Raw genomic sequence first — 21,933 nt, 5'->3', positions numbered from 1 at the left:
TAAGGTCCTAAATTATTTCAGTAATTGTTTTTTTTTTATTTTACATCCATTGGATCAAATATGTTAGCTTGGAATAAATATGCTATCACACACATTAATTACCTGGTTTTATGTCAGAGTCCTTTCCATCGTTCGTCCACAGGAGGGAGCCAAAGTCTATGTGAATACAGGCTTGAGTCCACTCTAACACTGTCAGGCTTCACATAGTAAGTTGTCTCCATCACCCTGTGGTTCCCACCAGTCTCTATCAGCCACTTTACAATGTTGACTCTCAAAACCTCTCCAGAATCTTGTGTTGAAAGTTATCAGGCTTACATGCTTTTGAGGCCTTGTCAGAAACTTGCTCTTCGTCCTATAAAAGCCATGGAAACTCGACTGGTTTTATAGGTGTTTGGCAACAAACACTGAGCCTACCACTGCCACCCTGCTTGAATAGTTCTCTTAAAGGTTAAAATGTACGGATGAAGGACCCAGAAACAACTGAACACCTGCATATGTGCCCTTTTGCTCTTATTTCATCCTAATTTTCAAACCAGTCAGCTGCGTGCTACAATGTAGATCGGCCATCTGGAGCTTTGAGACACAACAAAGTCTGTTTATTAAATGGGCAGTCGTTGTCATCTAGAAATAAAAGGCACTGCAGAAATTAATGGGTGGATCAAATGCTGCAGGAAACTCAACTTCAAATGCATACTGAATCTCACCGAACCAACACAAACATCTCAAACACACATTCCCCAGACAGCCAGAGTCCTATCATCTTCATCTTATTGGTGCTGTGTGCTATATGAGTGTGTGTGTGTGTGTGTGTGTGTGTGTGTGTGATTGTCACTTAGATGTATTACTCAAATACTTCAAAGGTCCATTTCTCTTAAAAAGGTCTATGTTTTTACAGAAGGATGAGCTCAAGTTGTGCACTTAATAAAAGTCCCATTGCACAGGGTTAGGGTTAGCCATTGTCTCTACACTGACTGTGGTACATTGTGACTTTACAGACATGTCTGCAGTGCACAGCCTGTTTAGAGATCTATGGATGTGTATGCACTGAGTTAAACTGGATGATTTTATTGGATTGAGCACACGCTGTACTTTCATAAGAAAGCAAATGTGACTCGGGAGTTCGTGTGGGTGCCTGCGTGAGGGTTTCAGATTCGGATATTCCTGTCAAAATAAAAGCAGGAACGCGATGCTGAGTTCAGCATTTGCTTTTATTCGAGTGCGCATGTGAGCTAAATAACTATTTCAGAATATAACACGTATGCTCCAGTGAGAGAAATAATATTACGAATCATTACGAGCAAGCACGCTGGGGAGTTATAAACATGGTCCATTATATTGTAATGGCACTCACTCAGTATTATGATATAAAAAGGGACTCACTCCTTTTCAAACAATGGAGCCTTTTGTCGCACCTCATGCGGTACACATTAAAGTAAGCAAACGCTGCGACGCTTTATTTTGAAACTAAAAACCGGAAGTGTGGTGGTTCTCTCTGGTTAGCTTGGTGTAAGTAAGCGCTCCCCCCCTCACCCGCCCCCTCACCCTCACCCTCCCCGCCTAGCATCACTCTCCCCTCTGCTCAGAGGAGGGTGGACCGGCAGCAGGACAGGACGTCTTCCTACGACACTGAACAACCAACCCCACCAACGTTACGGGACATTTTGGACACGACTTCTTCTTCTTCTTCTTCTGCTGCTGCTCCTTCCTCTTCTTCTTCTTCTTCTTCTTCGGTTTATTTTTCGGGGTGGTGTCAGCTCGTCAGCAATGAAGTCCTCAAACAGTCGTCCCTCCAGAGTGGGTAGAAACCCCTTCGTGCACGAGCCCAAATTCACGCTGACAGAGAAAATAAAGGTAAGACAATGATAACTTTAACTACCTGCTGCCAAACTGCGCCCTTGGCTGTCTGAACCTCCTGCCAAGTACCCTGTGGATGTGGTGCTCCACCTGTCCTGACCTGTGGGCGAGGTTACCCTCTGATGACAGAATATGTAAACTTTGTATTAGCAGCTCTTCAAGCTCAGGAGGAGTGAAGCAACCATCTTATCTAGGGAATGTGGCTCCTCAGTGTTGTCCTGCTCTGTAGCCAGTGATACTGGAGAGCTGTGCACAGCAACAAACACTGTGAAGAGAAAAACTGCCTCCATAATGCCTGTCATCAGTTTACCTGGGATTCACCTTAATCCTCTTGTCTTTGGACGGTGTGCACTGTGTGTAGGTCCACGGGAAACCTGGATTTCATTACCAGAAAAAAACCCCTCCTGTAAACTAAATGTTTCTAGTTCTGAACAAATAAGCGTAGAACTCGGTAGATAAGAGCAACACCTGTGCAGCCTCACATTCAGCTCAGATTTAGGGAGGAAACAAGTGAACGGTTTTCGATTCCACACGGATCATTTTTTAGTCATCAGTCACACGTCAACTGCCTCGCTGCCCCATATGCCTCATTGTAAGTGTTATCTGAGACTTGTGGTGTCATATGGGGCCAGCCACCCCACCCCACGTGTACCTGGATGGAGCTGCCAAGCCAGAGCTGAATCTTGATTGAATACATTTACATGTCAGACATTTGCATTAGATTTTTAACCCCACGCCTGTTGACAGTGAGAAGCACAAAATGCACTCCAGTTAACTTACACTCGTGCACTTTTTTCCAAATAGCTGCTCTGTTTACGCATCACACTGAAAGGGGGAAGCGTGCGCTTGACTTCCCTCCCACATTCTCCCTCAGTTGGTATACACTTCTCTGTTTCTAGCTGTTGCTTTTGACTCATCCAATTGAATTTGCACACAGTGTTTACACTCAGGTGTTAGCACAGGGCTAAACAGGCTGACAGCCAACCAAGTTTCACATGTACGCAGAGAGGCCTCATTAGAACGGATCAGTTTCCAGGATGGCATAGAAAGAGTGACTAATGTTGGGGTTAGGTCAAAGTCAAGGTTAGGATCTCTCCAGTTAGGGCTCCTCTAGGTTGGAAGGCCGACCTGCAGGCTGAACCATCTTAAGGCTCACACTTCCATAAATCCAGTAGTAGCACGTTTAGGGAAGACGTCAAAGTACTTGTTAAAGCAAGCACATGAATGAGGAAATAGGAGGTGAGATAGTGCGCCGGGGCTGCCACAGATGGGCAGCTGTGGCTACATCCTAAATCAACCAGTGAAATTGATGGTTTCTCACTGCTGGCAGTTTGCAGTTTGGCTGACATGCCTCCTCGTCAATCAACCAATGGATCAATGGGATCTCATGCATAGTGATTGGTGGGATGACTGTCCTGACACACATGGCTAATGCAGTCCAACTGACCAACTAAATGTCAATTGTAATAACGGCGACATAAACTCCAAAGCTTGTTGTCATTTTCCTGAATAAACCCCCTGAAACAAGTATTCAACATATTCTATAATTGTTTTCCGCTCACACAAACCAACAAGAGGAGGAAGAACACTCCCCCATCAGGTTTATCTGTTTCCCCATAGCTCCAGGGCCCAGAGGTGCCTGCTTTCATTTAGGGCGAAGCATACAAAGCTCAAGGCTCAGGAAATTGGCCTTTATGTTGGCAACGGCAGTTCCTAACAATTACGTTGCTCTGAAAAAAAGTGGAATCCTGGCCTTTTGCCTCTTTGGTTTGCATGCTTTCACCACAGTAGCCTGTCTAACCGCTTCAGCTTGGCTCGCTGAATGCTGGAACTACATGTTTTTTTTTCCCAGTGTCGTTCTTGCTGGGAGAATGTCTTTATTAGCACGTGACCGAGTTTACAGTCGCTTGTAAACAGTTGTGTGTCTGTGCCAGATGACAGCAGCAGTCCAGTGAGTGTAAGCTGGACCATGTGTGTCTCCGTGTCTGGTTCACACCTCCCACTGCCTGCCTCTGATGTGGCAGTGAGGTGTGTTTTTCCACTCACACACGTGTACACTCGGCCATATGCACGCACACAGTCCCATGTAAACAGAGCAAAGAGCTCTGCCAGAACACAAACCTAACTTCTTGGATGCCATACTCTAAGCTTTAGATCTACGTGACTGCATGTGTTCTTGTAGGTATGTCTGCTTTTGAATCTGTGTGTTTGTCATATTGAAATGACAAGTGCTGCTTAATGCATGAGCACACACACACACACACACACACACCCCCCCCCCCCCCCCCCCCCCCCCCCCCCCCCCCGGCGCTTGGTCCTCCAGGATTATTTTTTTCTCACTTCCAGCAAACACGATCAGCAGCACTGTAGACCAACTAGGTCAGCAAGTGAAACAGACAGTAGCACCCATTACAGCTGAGTCACACATTGCTGAACAGTGAACATCATACAGACATGGCTGCCAACTCTCCAGCTTGCAGGCAAAATACCTGTGACATTCAATAGAGCTGCCATGTCCCGGGACCCTCTCAGCAAATGGCAGATATTTTGGCTATTTCACCATTAAAACCTAATCTACCGGTGCACCTATTGTAGGTTGTTCTTATCTAGAAGAAAAAACATTTTTCATCCTAGACAAACAAATATTTAATAAGAGGTGGAACTCCTGTGTCGATGTACGATGTATGTCAGTTACATTAGTTTTATTTGTTTATTATGAGTTTCTTCTTTATCCTTAACATCAGAGACTTTTCTTGGAAGCTTCGTAGGTTTTCCTGCCATACTCCCAGTTGCTGCAGCCCACTCTGTTGCTATGATTGCTCCCTCCTTCAACTCTGGTTGATGTGTGTGTGTGTGTGTGTGTGTGTGTGTAACATCTTCTGCTACCTGCTACCATTCCCTGCTTGACACACATCCTAAATCTGTGCACAGACAACCTGACAAACAATAGAGCAGGTTGAGTGCCTCCTGGGCCCCCCCGTGGCTCATTGAAAACAATTAACCCAGGGCAATTAGCCTTCTCTACAGGGTGCATGGAGTAATTAAACGTGTACAGGGTCACATTGCACAGGGGAGTTGGGTGCTATGTGGCATGGCTATGGAAAAGTGTGTGTGTCAGTGCAGGTGCAAAAATAATGTCATGTCAGTTGGTCCAGACTTGCATGGATTGCCAAACATTGCACCGACATTCATGATCCCCAGAGAATGAAACATAAGCTGTGTTTCCACCCAAAGTACTTTTAGTCCCAGGTTCCTGTAGCCTGCTTGTGTCAGCGTTTCCTCCACATTTTAAAGACTGCAAATAAGGGCAAGCTAGTGAACGAAGACAGGGAGTGGTGTTATGAAACCTGGTCTCTGTTTTAGTACCATTTTAAAAATTGGGGGCTGAAATAAAATGCAATGAGTACCAATCAGAAATCATCAGTGCTGCAAGCCCCACCCGCAAAGCTCCTGTGCTTTTGAGCAGGGACTTTCTAGGGGCTAAGATAATGTTCCTGGAAGTTAATTTGGATGCTGGTCCCTGCGGTGGAAATTCTTCTTTAAGAGGATGACAACAAAGGTTCCCCCAAAGGTTCCTAGTCCCTGGGGAATGTCCCCCTGGTGGAAATGTGACTTTACAGACTTCACTGATCCTCTGACTTTTCCTCCAGCGTTGCAGTGAGCTTGACATTAGTGAAATATATTGACAATTGTAATGACGTTTGTCACAGATATTCAAATTCAATCCAACTGTTGAACGGGTTTTTGTGGTATTTGTCCCCAGAGGGTGAACTGTAAAAACTTTGATCCCATAACTTTTCATGTAGCACCACCCTCAGGTCAAAAGAATACCTGACATTCCCATCAGCCTCCACTGAGCGTTGTGTTTAGTGCTAACTAGCAGATGTCAGTGGTGTGTTTTGTCTGTTTGGTCTTGGCTGCTGTTGCTGCTCATGCCAAATTATGAGGTCTATCTTCTCTAGACTCCAGACGAGGGCTTTCTGTATAGCAGGTGTGCAGAAGAACAAGAGCGTTAATGAACCAGTTTAATCACTTTTGTATCTGTGTTTTATCTATTTGTGAGTCAGCAGTGGTTTCATTTCAAGTGAAAATGCTTCTGATTTGATTCAGTCAGGCGTTTCGAATACAGTTTCATAGTGATAAATAAGAGTAAGTATGGTAATGAGAAGAATACTAAGAAGAATGGGATCCTGTCAAAGAAATGTCTCACTGAGCTGAAGCTTTGTGTAGCATCACTTGTAACAGGGTAACATTTGGAAGCACTTAATCCAGTCCAGTACATTTTGAGGTGACGTATGTGTCCAATGTTTGTCTTTGCATGTTATGTATGTCTTGTTTGCATTAGAGTGCAGCTGACAGACATATACTGCATATGTGAGTGTTTAGAAAGTGGAAGTGCCCCCCAGCTGAATTATTCCATCCCTTAATGGCCCATGGCAGCTTTAATGTGACCATATGCACACACACAAGTTGTGTGTGTGTGTGTGTGTGTGTGTGTATTTGGAAACAATGGGTCCATCGTGGCTCCTGAATATTTTACATACAACATAAAGGCCTAACAAATCACTCAGCTTTACAGTCCCCTCAGGTTAAAAGACATCTGCTGCTATTCGATGTGCAGCAGACTATCGGACCTTTGTGACTTTGAGCCTTTTCAGATTTCACTTGTGTATAATATCACACCTAGAGTACATAAGTAAGGGAATAGATCACTAAAATCTGGTCACTTTTCGTCATGGTAAGTTGTTAACTACTAGGACTCTGGACACCCAAAATGTTAAACATTAACTAAGTTATACTGATCAAAAAAGTAGCATTGTAAAATTAAAACCCACTTTGGAAAACAGACAATTTGAAATATAAACTGCTGGAATGAAATAAAAAACGACCTGCAATGAACTCTGTTGAACAGGTTCATTGACTCTGGGTAAAATGATTCAAGCTTTTCTGAAATAATTTTTCTCATATTTCTACTAGTAAAGCAATAAAGGGGCATTCCAGCAATTTAGCATTACACTTCTGTTAAAGGGGAACTCCAGTGGTTTTACACGTCAGAGTCTGTTCATGGGTGCTGAAAACAGTCTGGGGGTGTGGAGCTAGATAGACGTGAGCTTAATGGACCCCTACAGCCCGTCGCTTATCTGTGCTTGAGCTGCGACTGTAGCAGCTAACGCATCCAACTGCATTGTGGGTAAGAAAGGTGCCAGCACAAGGAAGAAGAGCGTGTGGAAGAAAAAGGACAGTGGCACAGAGGGTCAGATGGCTCCTTCCCATTATATAACTCGATAGTTAAACCCTCCCCGCCTGGTAAATACTCCACACCACAAGTCTGTAACACAACATGACAAGTAAACTGCTCCTCGTGTAAAAAACAGTGAATTGCCTCTTTAGCAAACTCCTTGCTCATTGCTGTGTTTGGATAAGCAACACAAATATTTCAATAACAAATGATTGTAGTCAGAATTAAACTTGGAAGCTGCTTTAATATTGCAGTGAGCCTAGTGGTAAAGAGTGTTTTTACAGTAGATTTCCAATCATCAGGATGGATGGGCCGCTACTCTCATAAAACAGCAGAAATTGGTCCCCTCTGCTCCGCCCCAGCTCATTCTCATGCCACCTCCTGAGAAAATGTCAGCAGATCCTCCCAGATGGATTCGTTAAGCTCCGATGATGAGTGCACTGTGCGTCAGGCATGGGGGTGGTGAGGCAGGGAGAGGCGTTAGAGCATCATAAATCAGCCCCTTTACTGTTTATTTATTAATACAGCCCTGCAGTGTGCACCTGGGCTCCTCCGCAGAGAGAAACACTCAGGGAAGAAAGGAAGGACCTGACAGGAAGGGAGGGGGGGAGATATGATTCCCCAGAGTGGTCGCAAAAAGCACATCAATGCACAGTAGGAGGAAAACAGTTGAAGGGAGAGGAGCATGATGAATGAAGGTGCAGCTGAGCAAATAGACACGGGAAGAGAGAGATTGATGGATGGAAGACTGGGCGGATGGATGGATGGATGGATAGTTGAGAAGAGGAATTCCTCTGGGATTGGAGATTACTGTAAGGCAGGCTGGGAGGTTGATGAGAGGAGAACGAGGCAGCGCAATGAAAGTGTGGGATGAAGAGATCGAACAGAGGTCGGACAAGGGGGAGGAAGAGGCTTAATATGTCACACAGTCTGAATTTACACTGGAGACCGTGACTCTGTGACCCTGTCAGTACACACACACACACACACACACACACACACACACACACACACACACACACACACACACACACACCCCACATCTCTCTCATTACACAGTAAGAGAAAAAGCATGACAGGTCAGTCAGCTGACTTCTGATCTCTACTGGTGTGCAAAAGCAAAAGCTCTTGTCTGATAATACTGAATGGTCAGAAAACCCCAACATTTGGATAAATGTATACAGCATAAGCCTCTTAAACCAGGCATCGTCCTCATCAAAAGGATCCTGACAAGTCATCAAATTTTACTAACAGACACAGCAAAAACATGACAACTAACAAACAATCATAAAGTCATTGTCATGACATTGATTTAAAGCAAGAATAAGTCCCAGTCTGTCTGTCTGTCTGTCTATCTGCCTGTCTGTCCTTTGATTTTCCAGAAGTAGCCTGGTCCCAAAAGCTGTTAGCAATGACTAGTTATAAATGGAGGCTAGCTATGAAAGGTTTGTTTGAATGAGTTCATGAGAAAGCTGGAAGCAGAAATACCAGAGGCCAAGCAATCAGCCTGTTTGAACGGGCACGGCACTAGTTCAAATCACAGTGGTATGAAACAGACATTTCAAAGTAAATGTCCTTTTATACATGGGCACATTTCACGTGGGTTGGGACTGCCTGGAGGTCAGAGACTGATCCCAGCACCACAAGCAGTGCTACCTCTCTGAGGTACCTCAGCACTGGAGCTGATCACACTCATAACTTCAGTCGTCTTCCTCTAGCTGGTCTCACTGATTGGTGGTCTGCTGCTGGAACCCCCGCTCTCTTTACCAGTAAAAGAGTGGCTCTTGTCAGGCGGAGATGTTTCCTAACGAGAGAAGTGCATTATATGCACATCTGTGATACACTCATGCACTTTGATGATAATCCTTCCTTCAAGCATAAAACCCATAACCTTGAAATAAGACATAAATAACTTCTTTATAATAATAGCAACTAACCCTACCAAGGGTTTCAGAGAAGATGGATGGGACGAGGTCCTATTGAAGATCAGATGATATGATATAAAAGGTTAAAGATGGGACCTAATAGTATTAAGATTATATTAATATTAAGTGAAAGTTGCACAGCGTTATTCAAAATAGGTTACAACGACTCTGAGACAAGTTTTTTGCTGATATTAATAAAAAAACAGTGTTTGTTAATTTGCTGTTTATCTTCTATCTATTTTAGTTTTGTATCTATTTTTTTATTCATTCAAGCACAATCTAATCTGTACGTCCCCAGCGTTTTCTATCAGTTGGTAACTAGTATTGATTATTACTGAATACAGTATAGTTACTTGTGCACATATTGGACATACAATATTAGCCTGCAGGCAGTGGTGCCTAACCAGGAGAGTGTGATTAAAGCATGATCGTTATTGTGACTGACATATGGTTGTTTGTTCCTTCCTGAGGGCTGAGAGGGAATGTGCTTCTCCTCCTTTTGACTCTGTGGGACGTACAGGCGTGCTATTCCGCTGTATAGGAATGTACTGTATGTAGAAGGCATCAAGCGATTCTTGCTTGACAGTTGGCTGAAAAGCCAGAGGAATGTTAAGTGTAGGTACAGTGAATGCTAGTTTGTGGAGGTGCAGTGGAATGGTAACAATGTTCACATCTCTGTCCGTCCGTCTGTCTGTCTGTCTGTCTGTCTTCAGATAGGACTGATGTCTGTTACAGTGTTTCCTGTGCGGCTGCTGCTGGTGTCCTTCTTCATGCTGCTGGCGTGGCCCTTCGCCTTCACAGCCTCGCTGGGACGTGCTGAGTTCTCCATCGAGCCACAGTCGTGGTGGAGGAGGTGTGTGTGTGTAGGAAAGTTTTAATGTGTGTGTGTGGGTGTGCTACTAAGACTGCTTCAGTCTTAGTAGCACACACACACACACACACAGGAATGTGTGAAAATGATATAATAAACAGAGCTTAACAAACAAAACCTTTGTTAACCTCAGTCTCTACTTGCTGATTGTTGCTGTTGGCTGATAATGGTTCATAATTCTGCTGATTTATTTCATTAATATACAGTATCCACAGGAGTTATGTGAACCCATTTGAAAAGGAGCTGCAACCATTTATCGACTTAATTGCCAACTGTTTTGATAATTGAATACTTGGTTGAGTATTTTTTTTTTTAAAAAGACAAAATTCTCAGATTCCTGCTGAAAATCTTTGAGTTGTGGACAAAACAAGACATTTGAGGATGCCATCTTGGTCTTCGGGAAACACCGAATTACATTTTTAACCTTTTTTCTAGACACTGTATAGACCAAACTAATTGAACAATCAAGAAAATCCAATGAATCAACAATGAACACTATAAAATACTGAAGTTGAGGGTGATTGTTACCAGAAGTGAACAGATTCAGTCACACTCTTTGAACCTACGGTCTTTCCTACCTTCATCAGGTTCATAGACCTGTGTCTGCGAGTGATCATGCGAGCCATGTGGTTTTGCGGAGGTTTCCATTGGATCAAGGTGAAGGGGGAGCGGGCGCCGTCCTCTGAAGCTCCCATCCTCACCGTGGCACCACACTCCTCCTACTTCGATGCCATCCCCGTCACCATGACCATGTGCTCCATCGTCACCAAACTGGAGAGCAGGAGCATTCCTGTCTGGGGCAGTGAGTAACACACACTTGGTTTGTCTTGAATCAAAACTCAATAATAGTAGTTTGAAATCTGTTTCTGAATCTGTCAACTTTTGGAGCAATGTGAGCAAACAGAAGCAAAATCTAAATCAAATCCATATTTGGTGTGCTCCTTTCCTCTCCTCTGTTTACCGCTGTCGTCCCAGCTCTGATCAGCTACATCAGACCAGTGTTCGTGTTTCGGTCGGATCAGGACTCCAGAAGAAAAACTGTCGAGGAGATCAAGCGGAGAGCTCGTTCTGGAGGGGAGTGGCCTCAGGTAACATACATGATATAGCACACAAAGCTGCACAGGCACACAGAGAAACACAGATCTGACCTCAGTTCACACCACATGGGAAGTCACACACAAATCAAGGCCAATTTAGAACCGATGTAAAAGAGCCAAATGCTTCTGTTTTTTGTTCCAGATCATGATATTCCCTGAGGGGACGTGCACCAACAGGTCGGGTCTCATCTTATTCAAGGCTGGTATGTGTTCAGTCCAGGTGGAAGATGTGTGTGTGTGTGTGTGTGTGTGTGTGTGTGTGTGTGTGTGTGTGTGTGTGTGTGTGTGTGTGTGTGTGTGTGTGTGGAGAGTGTGTGTGTGTGTGTGTGTGTGTGTGTGGAGAGTGTGTGTGTGTGTGTGTGTGTGTGTGTGTGTGTGTGTGTGTGTGTGTGTGGAGAGAGAGTGTGTGTGTGTGTGTGTGTGTGTGTGTGTGTGTGTGGAGAGAGAGTGTGTCTGTGTGTCTGTGTGTGTGTGTGTGTGTGTGTGTGTGTGTGTGGAGAGAGTGTGTGTGTGTGTCTGTGTGTGTGTGTGTGTGTGTGTGTGTGTGTGTGTGTGTGTGTGTGGAGAGTGTGTGTGGTATACTGAGAAATGTTGTTAAATACAAACATTTGATTGTTTAATTCCCTGTATACTGAAATTTATTTTCTTCTATCTTGAAACCACGTAGCTTTAGTTTGTGAACCATAATCAGTAAATATTTCATGAATGGTCCAAAACCAGTTTAAGAGACACTATTTTTCATAGAAACAGGGCAGTCTTTAGGGCAGTCACAGTCTTTGTCTGACCTCAGTTAACCCACACATACTTTGGTTGGTCGCTCCACAACTAGCTAGCTTGACATCTGCTAGATGTGGGGTCTACTAGATTTGTTGGCTGATATAAGATGGACGAGGTGTCTCTGCTTCCCTCCACTAAATAAATGAAGCTAAAATATCACGTCGTCTATCATATATACTTCTACGAACTTACTATGTATCACAATAACACAACACCATTATTGCTGTGACACTCGGTAACAGTTTGACACAGCAGCCTGCTACCGTATTATACTGCAGGCTGTGGAAAGTGAAAGTATTAAAATGGCCAGCAGATTATTATTATTATTAAAACATAATACATGGATTTCCTCTCATGTTCAGGGGCCGCGCAAAATGCTTCTGAGGGCTGCCAGTGGCCCATGGGCCACACCTTAAGCATCACTGTACTAGATGGATTAACAGAATATTTGTAGACGTTCCTGACTTTTTCCCTCTGGTGCCATCATAAGGTCCAGATTTCAATGTGAACAAAACTTTGGTTTATGACCAAATACCTGAAAAACTAATGACATTCCCAATAAGCCAAGCTGTGCTTTGTGTTTTGTGATAATTAGCAAATGCCACTCACCTTAACTATGATGGTGAACAAAGCACAGCAAGCTTTGTAATCATATGTGTATATATGATTTGACATGAAGAAGTAACCGAACTACCGAACAGTCAGGGGTGTGTCTGTGTGTTGACAGAGAGACTGCACGTGATCACTTTGCTCAGTGTTCATTTCATTTAGTGTGCCTGGACTTGTAAATGATTATTTATGCATGGGTTTGACCGCATAGCTGCCAAGTCCAGGTGTAACTGTCTGGGCAAATTAAAATTATGTCGGCCCAGCAGGTTTGAGATCAGTGTCTTGCTAAAGGATACCTCAACAAGACACATAAATGCTGAACCCAATCTTTTTGGGGCATGTTTTTCTGCTAACATCCCCTCTGTGTGTGTGTGTGTGTGTGTGTGTGTGTGTGTGTGTGTGTATACACTATGCTGTCAGCCATTGTTTCCTGCCTGCTCTGTCTAATCCCCTTTCTTCCAGTCTGTAATTCTGTCATTCCCAGTAAGCCCCGTTGGCCACACTCCGTCCTGCTTCGGTTGTGTGTGTGTCTGTGTGTTTGTCCAGTTTGATCTGTCTCTTGTGTGTTACCAGTCATCTCTGGATGTGTCTCCTCTCGTTATGTCTCTTCACTGGCTCCCAGCACAACAGAGCGGCAGTGTGTATGTATGTGTGTTTGTGTGAGTTAGAGCCTGACTGATTTATCGGCCCGCCCCTGTGACCTATCATGGGTGATCAGAAGAAAAAGGATATTTGGGGTATTTATAAATGGTGTAATCACATAGTTTGTGAGTGTGCTCAGACTCCATCTTTTCACACTATTCTAAGCAGAGTCAAGAGGTGTCGTCATGGCAACTAAGTTGCTAACTTTTGTTAGAAAACCAGCAGCAAACCGCTTGGCCCCCAGGCCGGCCACCCTGGGCCGACTGCAGCACAGAGGTCAGGTGATGGGGGTAACTGTGGTGTAGCCAGAGCTTCACTAAATGTGTTTATTAGCACAAAGAGGTATCAGTTGGTTCTGTTTTTGTATTACGTTAGAAACGGAGTAATTTTGGGCCACTTCTATAAATGTGCGGTATTTTTTCATAAACTTTAGTGTACATGATAACAGGTGTTAATATCAGATTCTTTTTACTCCCCGTTATCGATAAGTCCATTATCGGTCAGGCTTTGTTTGTGTATTAGTGTGCGTGGTGCCATCTGTGCATGATGTGCTCTACAGATGCCTCCAGTCTCTGTGGTGCTCAAAAGGCCTTTTAATAGGGCTGCCACCTTCATGTTCACCCTTCTCTCCCTGTCTGTCCCCCAACTGTAGTCATATTATTATTCAGAGGGTGTGGACAATGATCGTTGTTATGCTCCTTCATGTTCTTTCATAATCTCATGTGCAGTGAGAGCGATATGTGGGGCCAATATTGTTCTATTAAAAATCAGATGTCAGACCGTCAGTCATGTTTAAATATGGAGCTTCCTTGTTGATTACAGCTGCTCAGAGTTATTATGTTTTATGTCACGGGATGTTCTCTGGGGTGGGAACTTATTGCTTATGAAAGTGATAGTGAAGCTAGTCTCTTCCTTTGCCTTAAGGACCTAATAACTACATACATATTCACACATAGTTGGGATAAGGCTTGAATATGTTTTGCAGGAGCTCCCTGGCTGTACTTTTTTCTTAGTTGTACATTTAATTTACACAATTAGTTGTGTAGTTAGCCATCGCACATGATATAATTCATTTCTAGGGGCACTGGACGGATTATATTTTGAACACATTTCATTTAGTTTTATCCCAGGAAGAGTAGTTCTGGCATTAAAAAAACAGCTGCATTAATCAATAATTCTGTATGAAGAATTGTGAAACGGTCTACTTGTAACGTGAAAGGAATTGCTGGTAGGAAAAAAAACCAGAGTTGTTATGCGTCTCTGTAGTGTCCTCAGCTATGCAGAACATATTTCACATATTTCAGCTCACTTTTTTTTGCTTTTACAGCCCGCAGCTTTAAAGTTTTGGGTCACTGTGCTCATTGACATTGTTTCCAGCAGCAGCAGCAAGCGTTTATAGTGAAAAACGCTCTGATAAATCCACTGCATGTTGTCTGCCCTGTGCCAAAAGGCAGACAGACAGAGTTAGCAACTACTTAGGAAACAAAGTGGAGCATTTAGCAGCTAAAGAGCCAGTTACTTGCCTTAGGAATTGGTGGAGAACAAAACAAAGCCAGAATAAGAAGGAATGTTGGACTTACATTAATAATGTGGGCACAGACACATCTGCACATGATGTGTAAATATGCAGCTGTTTGCCAGCACATTAACCATATGGACTTTTTACACTGGCCCAAGTGGCCAAAAAACAAGTAAATCTTTATGCTTTATTCCCATTAATAATATTCTTATCCGATTTTCACCTATCCAGAGCTCATGCAGTTGCCTGAATAGGTCTTTGGCCAGTGATGAATACTTTATATAGCTTCTATCAGCCATCAGTCATCAGCAGGACATTATAGAGTCTCCATAGAGAGCTTGTCTGCCAGGGCTGGAGGTTATCCTGAGGTTGTGAGCTTATTGCTCAGCTAAACCAGTACGTTGGTCTGTCTCTCTGCTGTGTTGAAGCCACTTAAAATCAGCAGGAAACCATTTTGTCAAAACGATATAGTACTTTGATAATTTAATATTTGTTCATTCATTAGTGAATTCAGTTTCATCAGGCCACCTCCCTCCTCTCTTGTCTTTCTCAGGTGCTTTCATACCAGGACTCCCAGTGCAGCCTGTGGTGCTACGCTACCCAAACAAACTGGTAAACACACTTTGCTTTAATCCTTTCCATACCTGCTCCATACCTGCTCCATACCTGTAACAATGGGCCTGGTCCACCCGCACGCACACAATGCACACAAACCTACACACCCCTGTGATGTAATGGTTTCTTCTCCCTCACGTTAGTATGTGCGCCTCTTGTGCTGAATGACTTCATGTTCTAGCAGGATGATATTTCATCCCCCTCTTTCTCTCTCAATCTATCTCTCTCTCACTTGCGCACACACACTCACTCACACACACACACACACACACACACACACACACACAGAGACACATGCAGGTGTCATGTCGCTCTCTCTGCACCTCTCCGGGCTCCCTCATGAATTATACACTTCTTATTACCTAGTTTTTCTTGTCTATTTCCCTAGAAAGCTTTTGTCAATGTTTCCCTTTGTGCGGAGTTTAGTCACTGTGCTGACTTTCGTGACAACGTGGCAGCACAAGGCAGTTAAGCGAGGCAAAGGAAAACCTGCATAATCCACAGTAACAGGGCGACCTGTCCACGGTTTGAATAATCCTGTCCGAACACCTTGTTTCTACTCACCAGAAGCGTTTCCGTTCCATCTGCATCCAGCTGTTCATTTAGCCCTGGAAAAACTTTGCAACTAAAAATGACAACAGTAAGCAATCTACACCCAGCCAATGACAATACAGTATAATGAGAGGCTGATGACATCACTTGAAAGTAGCCACATGTCCCGTTGTAAAAGTGACACGATCTGATCTGTCTTGGATTTATGTGTATGCAGTTTTACCACTCGCACAAAGATGTTTGGTTTCCTTAATCCTGATCAGAGCAGAAAATAATATGTTGGTAGGATGGTACAGTGTCAAGCACCCACAGTGGAAAATCAAAACTGACAGCCAATCATGCTGCACTGATCGTGCTCCAGTGTGACCACAGCTGTGCTTTGTAGTTGTTACGCTCATATACTATATACTATTACTGCCGACCATTATGTGGAGAAGACTACAAGTTAGTGAATAGATTTTAGTGATTTTTTTAATGTTGGCTAAAAGTGTTGCAACAGAATGTCTGTCACAGTATTAATCAGCAGTAATGTGTATGAGGTGATCAGTTCTTCAGCCATCCTCAGATCGCACAACTGAGAGAAATAACAAACGGCGGCTCCAGGAAGTTGGAGTCGTTCGAAATTTACTACTCGCTGCTGTGTTTGTTTTGAGCCATTTCCTCCTTCTCCTTCCTCTGCACAGGATACTGTTACATGGACGTGGCAAGGCCCCGGAGCGTGAGTGTTTCTGTCTCTCTCTCACACACCTTTGCTCGTACATACACCATCCACACACACACACACACACACACAGAGAGCTGCCCTCTGCTAGGTATGTGGTTAAAACACCAGTGACCTGTTTTCCATTAAGAATGAACATGGCAAGATGCTGTAGGGAAACCTCCATTATCTCCTGTGCCATCTGTTCAGTTTCCATCTGTTCTATTACTTTTCTTTTCCCCCGATAAAGCCGACCTTTTCTGTCTCTCAGGTTTAAGATCCTATGGCTCACTCTCTGCCAACCTCATAATCCCATGGAGATAGAGGTGAGTGGCTTAGTTAGCCAGGGGTCAGTAAAACTGGATGTCCTTTTTGTCACTGTGTTGTCAATCAGAAACCGTCTATCTAAAGTAACGATTGGGATATGTGTACGCATCAGTACACAGTTTGACGAGACAACAGGATTAAGTTGACATTCTCTCTCTCTCTCCTCAGTACTTGCCTATTTACACGCCATCGAGCGAGGAGAAGGAAAACCCTGCCCTGTTTGCCAACAACGTCAGACAGCTCATGGCCAAGTAAGTGTGCGTTTATGTGAGTGTCTTAAATCAGCGACGGATTGTCTGCTCGCTTTGGATTTCCATAACACACAGACATTTGTGGAAGTCCTCACAAACCCTTCCCTTCGTCCTGATAGGGCGCTGGAGCTGCCACTCACAGACCTGTCCTTCGATGACCGTGAGATCAGCCTATCAAAGGGCCCGCTGTGCATATATGACTACAGCAGCCTGCTGGAGCTCAACCTGCTGGTGTGCCGTTTGGGGTGAGTGGAGGGAGACTAGAAGGGCTGGTTCGGATGGGTGGAGACTGGGTGGCGTCCATGGCAAGGTGGAGGGACACTGACACCTATTGGCGGCTGGGCAAAAACACACACACAGACACACACATTCAGTTAGTTCAAACCACCAAAGGTTTGGTGTTATAAAGCACGACTGTTCTGCCAAGACTGAATATATTGAAACTTAAAGGAAAATGAAAGATTGGCACCTTTGTCTAATCATTTTTACATTTTGTATCCATTGAAATAACAGCAAAATACATGAAACAATGTGTTAAGAACATTGTCAGATATCTGTAAGCACATCATGTGATTATTTGATTAATAAGACAAGATATGAGTGTATACACAGTTAATCCTGCAGGGTTTTTCATTAAAGACTTTTTATGAAATCGTCTGTAAGCCCATAAATGTTAAAGATACCCAAGAGTTTTCACATTCTTTGCTAATTAGCTCCAATATAGGAGCAGTTATCTCGTTCAAATAATGTGGTAGTACTGGGTGGGTAGTATGCATGGCCAATAATAGCAATCGTTTGATTATAAACTGAATATGAGGGAACCTTCAGAGTGAGTCACATGATGATTCACTTCATTGTGTTTATGAATACAGAGACTGCTATACAGATTACTTTTTAATCGTAACATTTTTTCAGAATGATTGAGTCTTACATGGCCTTGTTTATTTATAGTTTGTGGTTTATTGCAGCTAAAAACATTTTACTGATGTCAAAGTAAGACTAGAGCTTTGCTCTGGATTCGGCTTCTCGCAGTTATAAACCATTCTTGCAAAAAAAAAAATCCATCCAAGTCTTCATTAGTTAATTGAAAGGGCTTTTATCATAATTATAACAGCCAATCAAGCAAGCTTTGTGGTAAACAGTATGACTACCTAATGCACTGTAGCATGATGCAGTGTCTTTGTGTTTCCTGTGGTCCCCTGTGTGTGAGCAGGCTGAGAACAGGGACCACAGACAAAGTGCTGGAGGAGCAGGCCAGGAGAGCCAGAAAGCTGCAGGGGGACAGGCTGGGTTTGGAGGACTTCGCCCAGTTCCTCAACCTGCCAGTTACAGACACACTCGCACAAGTCCACAGCCTCTTTGATCAGGTAAACACGGAGAGATTCGAGGTACAATAGAGGGTTTAGCAGACAATGAGATTCCAAACTGGTACAAAGCACATATGGAACAGTTTAAAAGCAGAGATTCATAGATGAAGCCAGTCCAGCATGATTGTATAGCTAGATGTTAGAAGAAGAGAAAAACAAACTCCATGCTGTTTTTGTAGATTAAAAGATTTGTATATGAAGGTAGAGGCCAGATATGGATGTGGTGTACAAACAGCACATCATGGCCTGGTAACAAAGAAATCTTTAAATCAAAAATAATGGAGACCCGAAAATTGCCTTTGCAGAAATCTAAAGTTTATCTCAAATACAGGAAAAGAATAAAAAAAAACAAAAAAACAAATCATTTAAACCACGTCAGAACTGTCTTTGATGCCGTTTTGCTTTTCTACATTCCTGTTTTAGGTTTCTCATGTGATCATTCAGGCAGGGCAGGGATCAGATGATCCTTCCTCTGCCTCTCTAAAAGAGCTTTAGTGTTTAACAATGAGCCAGATTCAAAGCACACAAAGGTCTAAACCACTGCCATCACTCGTCTATGTTGTGGGTGACTGTAAACACCTCATCAGCTCCCCCTTGTGGATAATCTGCTGTCGGCTACAGTCCTCTCAGAAGTGATGGCGCGACAGAAGAAAATGTTCTGAAGTGCAAAAAGTTCTTTGTCCAATTGAGTTTCAACCAGCGAATGACATTCTCCAACAGGAACACGTTTGTTTGTTTGCTGCTTCTGCTCACAAAGATAATTTTGCTCCCAGGATGAAGACGGACAGATGGACATCAGACACTATCTCATTGCTCTGTCCACCGTTCTTCGACCATCAAAGTCGATGGAGACCCTCAAATTGGCTTTCAAGGTGAGCGCAATTTGTCGCTGAGTCTAGTCTGATGTACAGTACATTTTAAAGGATAACTTTGGAGTTTTTCTCGTCTTTATCCACTTTGGATACAAAATAAGTACAAAACGTTTTGGAATTGGTCCAGTGGAACGTCTCAAATGACGGCCATGAACAGCCAGCAGTGACTGCAGTGTGATCCTGACGGGCAACCTCGCCCGTCAAAGTACGCCTAGTAAAAGTGCTTGTTTTTGCCTCTGACGGGCTCAGATTATTACTCAAAGTGTCTGACAACATTTCAGAAAGGATCCCTAAAGATTCTTAGGTAGACCTGTAAGATCATTTTTGTTTAACCACAATCAGTCGTTATATTGCTTGGTTCAAAGCCACCAGACTCCATTGACAAAAAGAGTAATTTTACCTCACAGAACACGGGAGTTGCTAGTGTGGATGCCGTGACCTTGGTGTTTTATCACATGAGTTGGGATCTGAACTCATTCTTTAAAACACCAAAGTCACACAATAAACAAACCAACTAATCAATCAATTGAGGCAGCAGTAGTCCAGCAACTCCTGTGTGCTGTGAGGTAAAATTACTGTTTTTGTCAAAAGAGTCTGGTGACTTTGAAGAGAGCTATAGAGAATTGCTGTTTCTTGTTAAACAAAAAGGATCTTACAGGTCTGTCTCTGTAGGGATCCTTGCCATAATGTTGACAGACACACAAAACAATTTGAGCCCATCAGTAGCAAAAACAAGCACTTTTAGTGGATTATGCGTTTTCAAGTAATTTCACTAAGAACGTATGGTGTCGTTCAGATGTACGAGAGCGAGGAGAGCGGGGACGTTCAAGAGGAGGAGCTCACCACCATCTTGGAAATAATGTTGGGAGTGAAAGAGGTGGAACTTTCAGGTGTGCTTTTAGCGCTGGGCGGACCTGACACAGGGAAGATCACATATGGTAAGATCTGCTTTTCATGAACACTATTTATTTCTACTTGGCATCACTGGCGTTGAATTTCCAGGGTTCCTTACATCCATCATCTGGTTTTTCCAGAAACTGTCAAAGCTTTCTCTGTGCACTCTCTTCTCTCCCCTATAAAGCAATTTCTCCTTTTAACACAAAACAATCCAGCAGATTTCCCATCTACACATAAGACAAGACAGACAAATGCAAGCTGTGATGGTCTGATAGTCTATGCCTCTAAATAAATAAAACAAAAAATATGCTCATGTATAAATGCTACATGTTGCACCTTTAATTTCAAATAAAAGCTTTCTTCCAGTCCCGTCTTTACCAAAAAATGTAATGAAGATATAAGATGTTATAAAAAAAAGTCACATTTAACTCAATTTTCTATGTTTTGCCTCGTTTTCTAGATGAGTTTCATCATTTTATAGAGCAGCACCCACGCTCAGTCCTGGAGAACCTTAATTTTAAAAACCATCCGCGGAATTCCTGCGTCGGGAGACCACCAAAGAGCTACAACGGCCACAACCACAACAAAGACGACTGAAGAATGGACTGGAATCCAGCCTCTCTATTTACCTTCTCTGTCTGATGTAACAGCGGCTCCAAATGCTGCAACCTGCCTACCACCGCTGTGCCTTAGAGGGCAGGTACAGAAAGAGGGATAGACGGAGAGCAGCACAGCTGTTAGGAGCAGTCAGGATCGATCATGATGGAATTAGTATCTCTACTCCATTAAATATCTTTTTTTTTGTCTCCATTATGATATAAAGAAATATGTTTTTTCTGCTCTGCAAAGATATTTATTTTACATTTATTTTCTTATGTATGAAGTACAGATATTTAAAAATTTAGTTGATAGAAGAGGTGGGAGGTGGGTTTTTTTTTTCCCCTCATTTTGACTTTGTATTGTAGGTTAGCTCTGTTGGTCTCAAATGGACACCAGCACACTGCCCTGTCTTGCTGCTCTTCATTTCCATAATGTACATAGAAATTGAACTTCAGGTAAAATGGATCAGGACATGCACCATGCTGGGATGTTATCACACACCAGAAAATGACCTGCCAAGCAGCTGTGTCACTGCAGCACACAAATTATGAACTTTTGCAAAAAAAACACAAGACCAGAAAGTGACTTATTGTATTTTTATTTTATCGATTATTGAATATCAATCAAATCATACAACCATGTTTGTTTTTTATTTTATTTGTTACTATTTGGTAATATTATTCTAGTTATTTCGCAGAATTTTACTGCTGAATTGTTTTCCAAAAATAGTTTTATGCCCACTTCCGAGGGCAGTTATTTTAAAAAGGTGTAGTATTTCTGGAGCATCAAATCGCTCCTTTAAACCTCCAACACACAGACTTTACACAAACAGTATCTTCACTTTGCATTTCACTGCTGGATTAAATACAAATCTCAGACGGGTTTTGCTGGACTGACCGTTTTTTCTTTTTTTTTACCCAGTGACTTCCTGTTATGTTTCATTTCTCAATTAAATGCAGAAATCAAAGCTCCTTGTTTTTTTTTTATTTTCCAAATAAAATGATTTCAGTTGTGTGTCGTTGTCACCTCCTGTCTTTAGCCACTAGGTGGAGCTCTGCTTTCACATTCACCTCAAGGTGGAGTGACTTTTTGACTCCCTCAAACCTGACTTGCAGTGCTCGGATGGATCACATCAGTGGTTGACTGAGTCACATAAACCTCATTGTTGAAATGTTTTTTTTTTACCTTTATTTACTTACTCAGCCGTAGATGCTGTCTG

General features: G+C 43.0%; 1 protein-coding gene across 1 annotated transcript; it reads left to right on the top strand.

The window, feature by feature from the left end:
• Positions 1–1,764: 1,764 nt before the first annotated feature.
• On the top strand, positions 1,765–20,823 carry lpcat1 (lysophosphatidylcholine acyltransferase 1). The gene is made up of 14 exons (XM_070846767.1): positions 1,765–1,851; positions 9,732–9,871; positions 10,477–10,691; positions 10,865–10,977; positions 11,129–11,189; positions 15,087–15,145; positions 16,384–16,418; positions 16,672–16,726; positions 16,896–16,978; positions 17,098–17,223; positions 18,192–18,345; positions 19,119–19,217; positions 20,014–20,155; positions 20,575–20,823. The coding sequence occupies exons 1-14, from the start codon at positions 1,765–1,767 to the stop codon at positions 20,709–20,711; spliced, it is 1,506 nt and encodes a 501-aa protein (XP_070702868.1). The 3' UTR covers positions 20,712–20,823.
• The last annotated feature ends 1,110 nt before the right edge of the window (positions 20,824–21,933 follow it).

Source organism: Pempheris klunzingeri, chromosome 16, assembly GCF_042242105.1.
Source record: "Pempheris klunzingeri isolate RE-2024b chromosome 16, fPemKlu1.hap1, whole genome shotgun sequence".
Classification (NCBI taxonomy): Eukaryota; Metazoa; Chordata; class Actinopteri; order Acropomatiformes; family Pempheridae; genus Pempheris; species Pempheris klunzingeri.
This window is presented reverse-complemented; position numbering and strand designations above follow the sequence as displayed.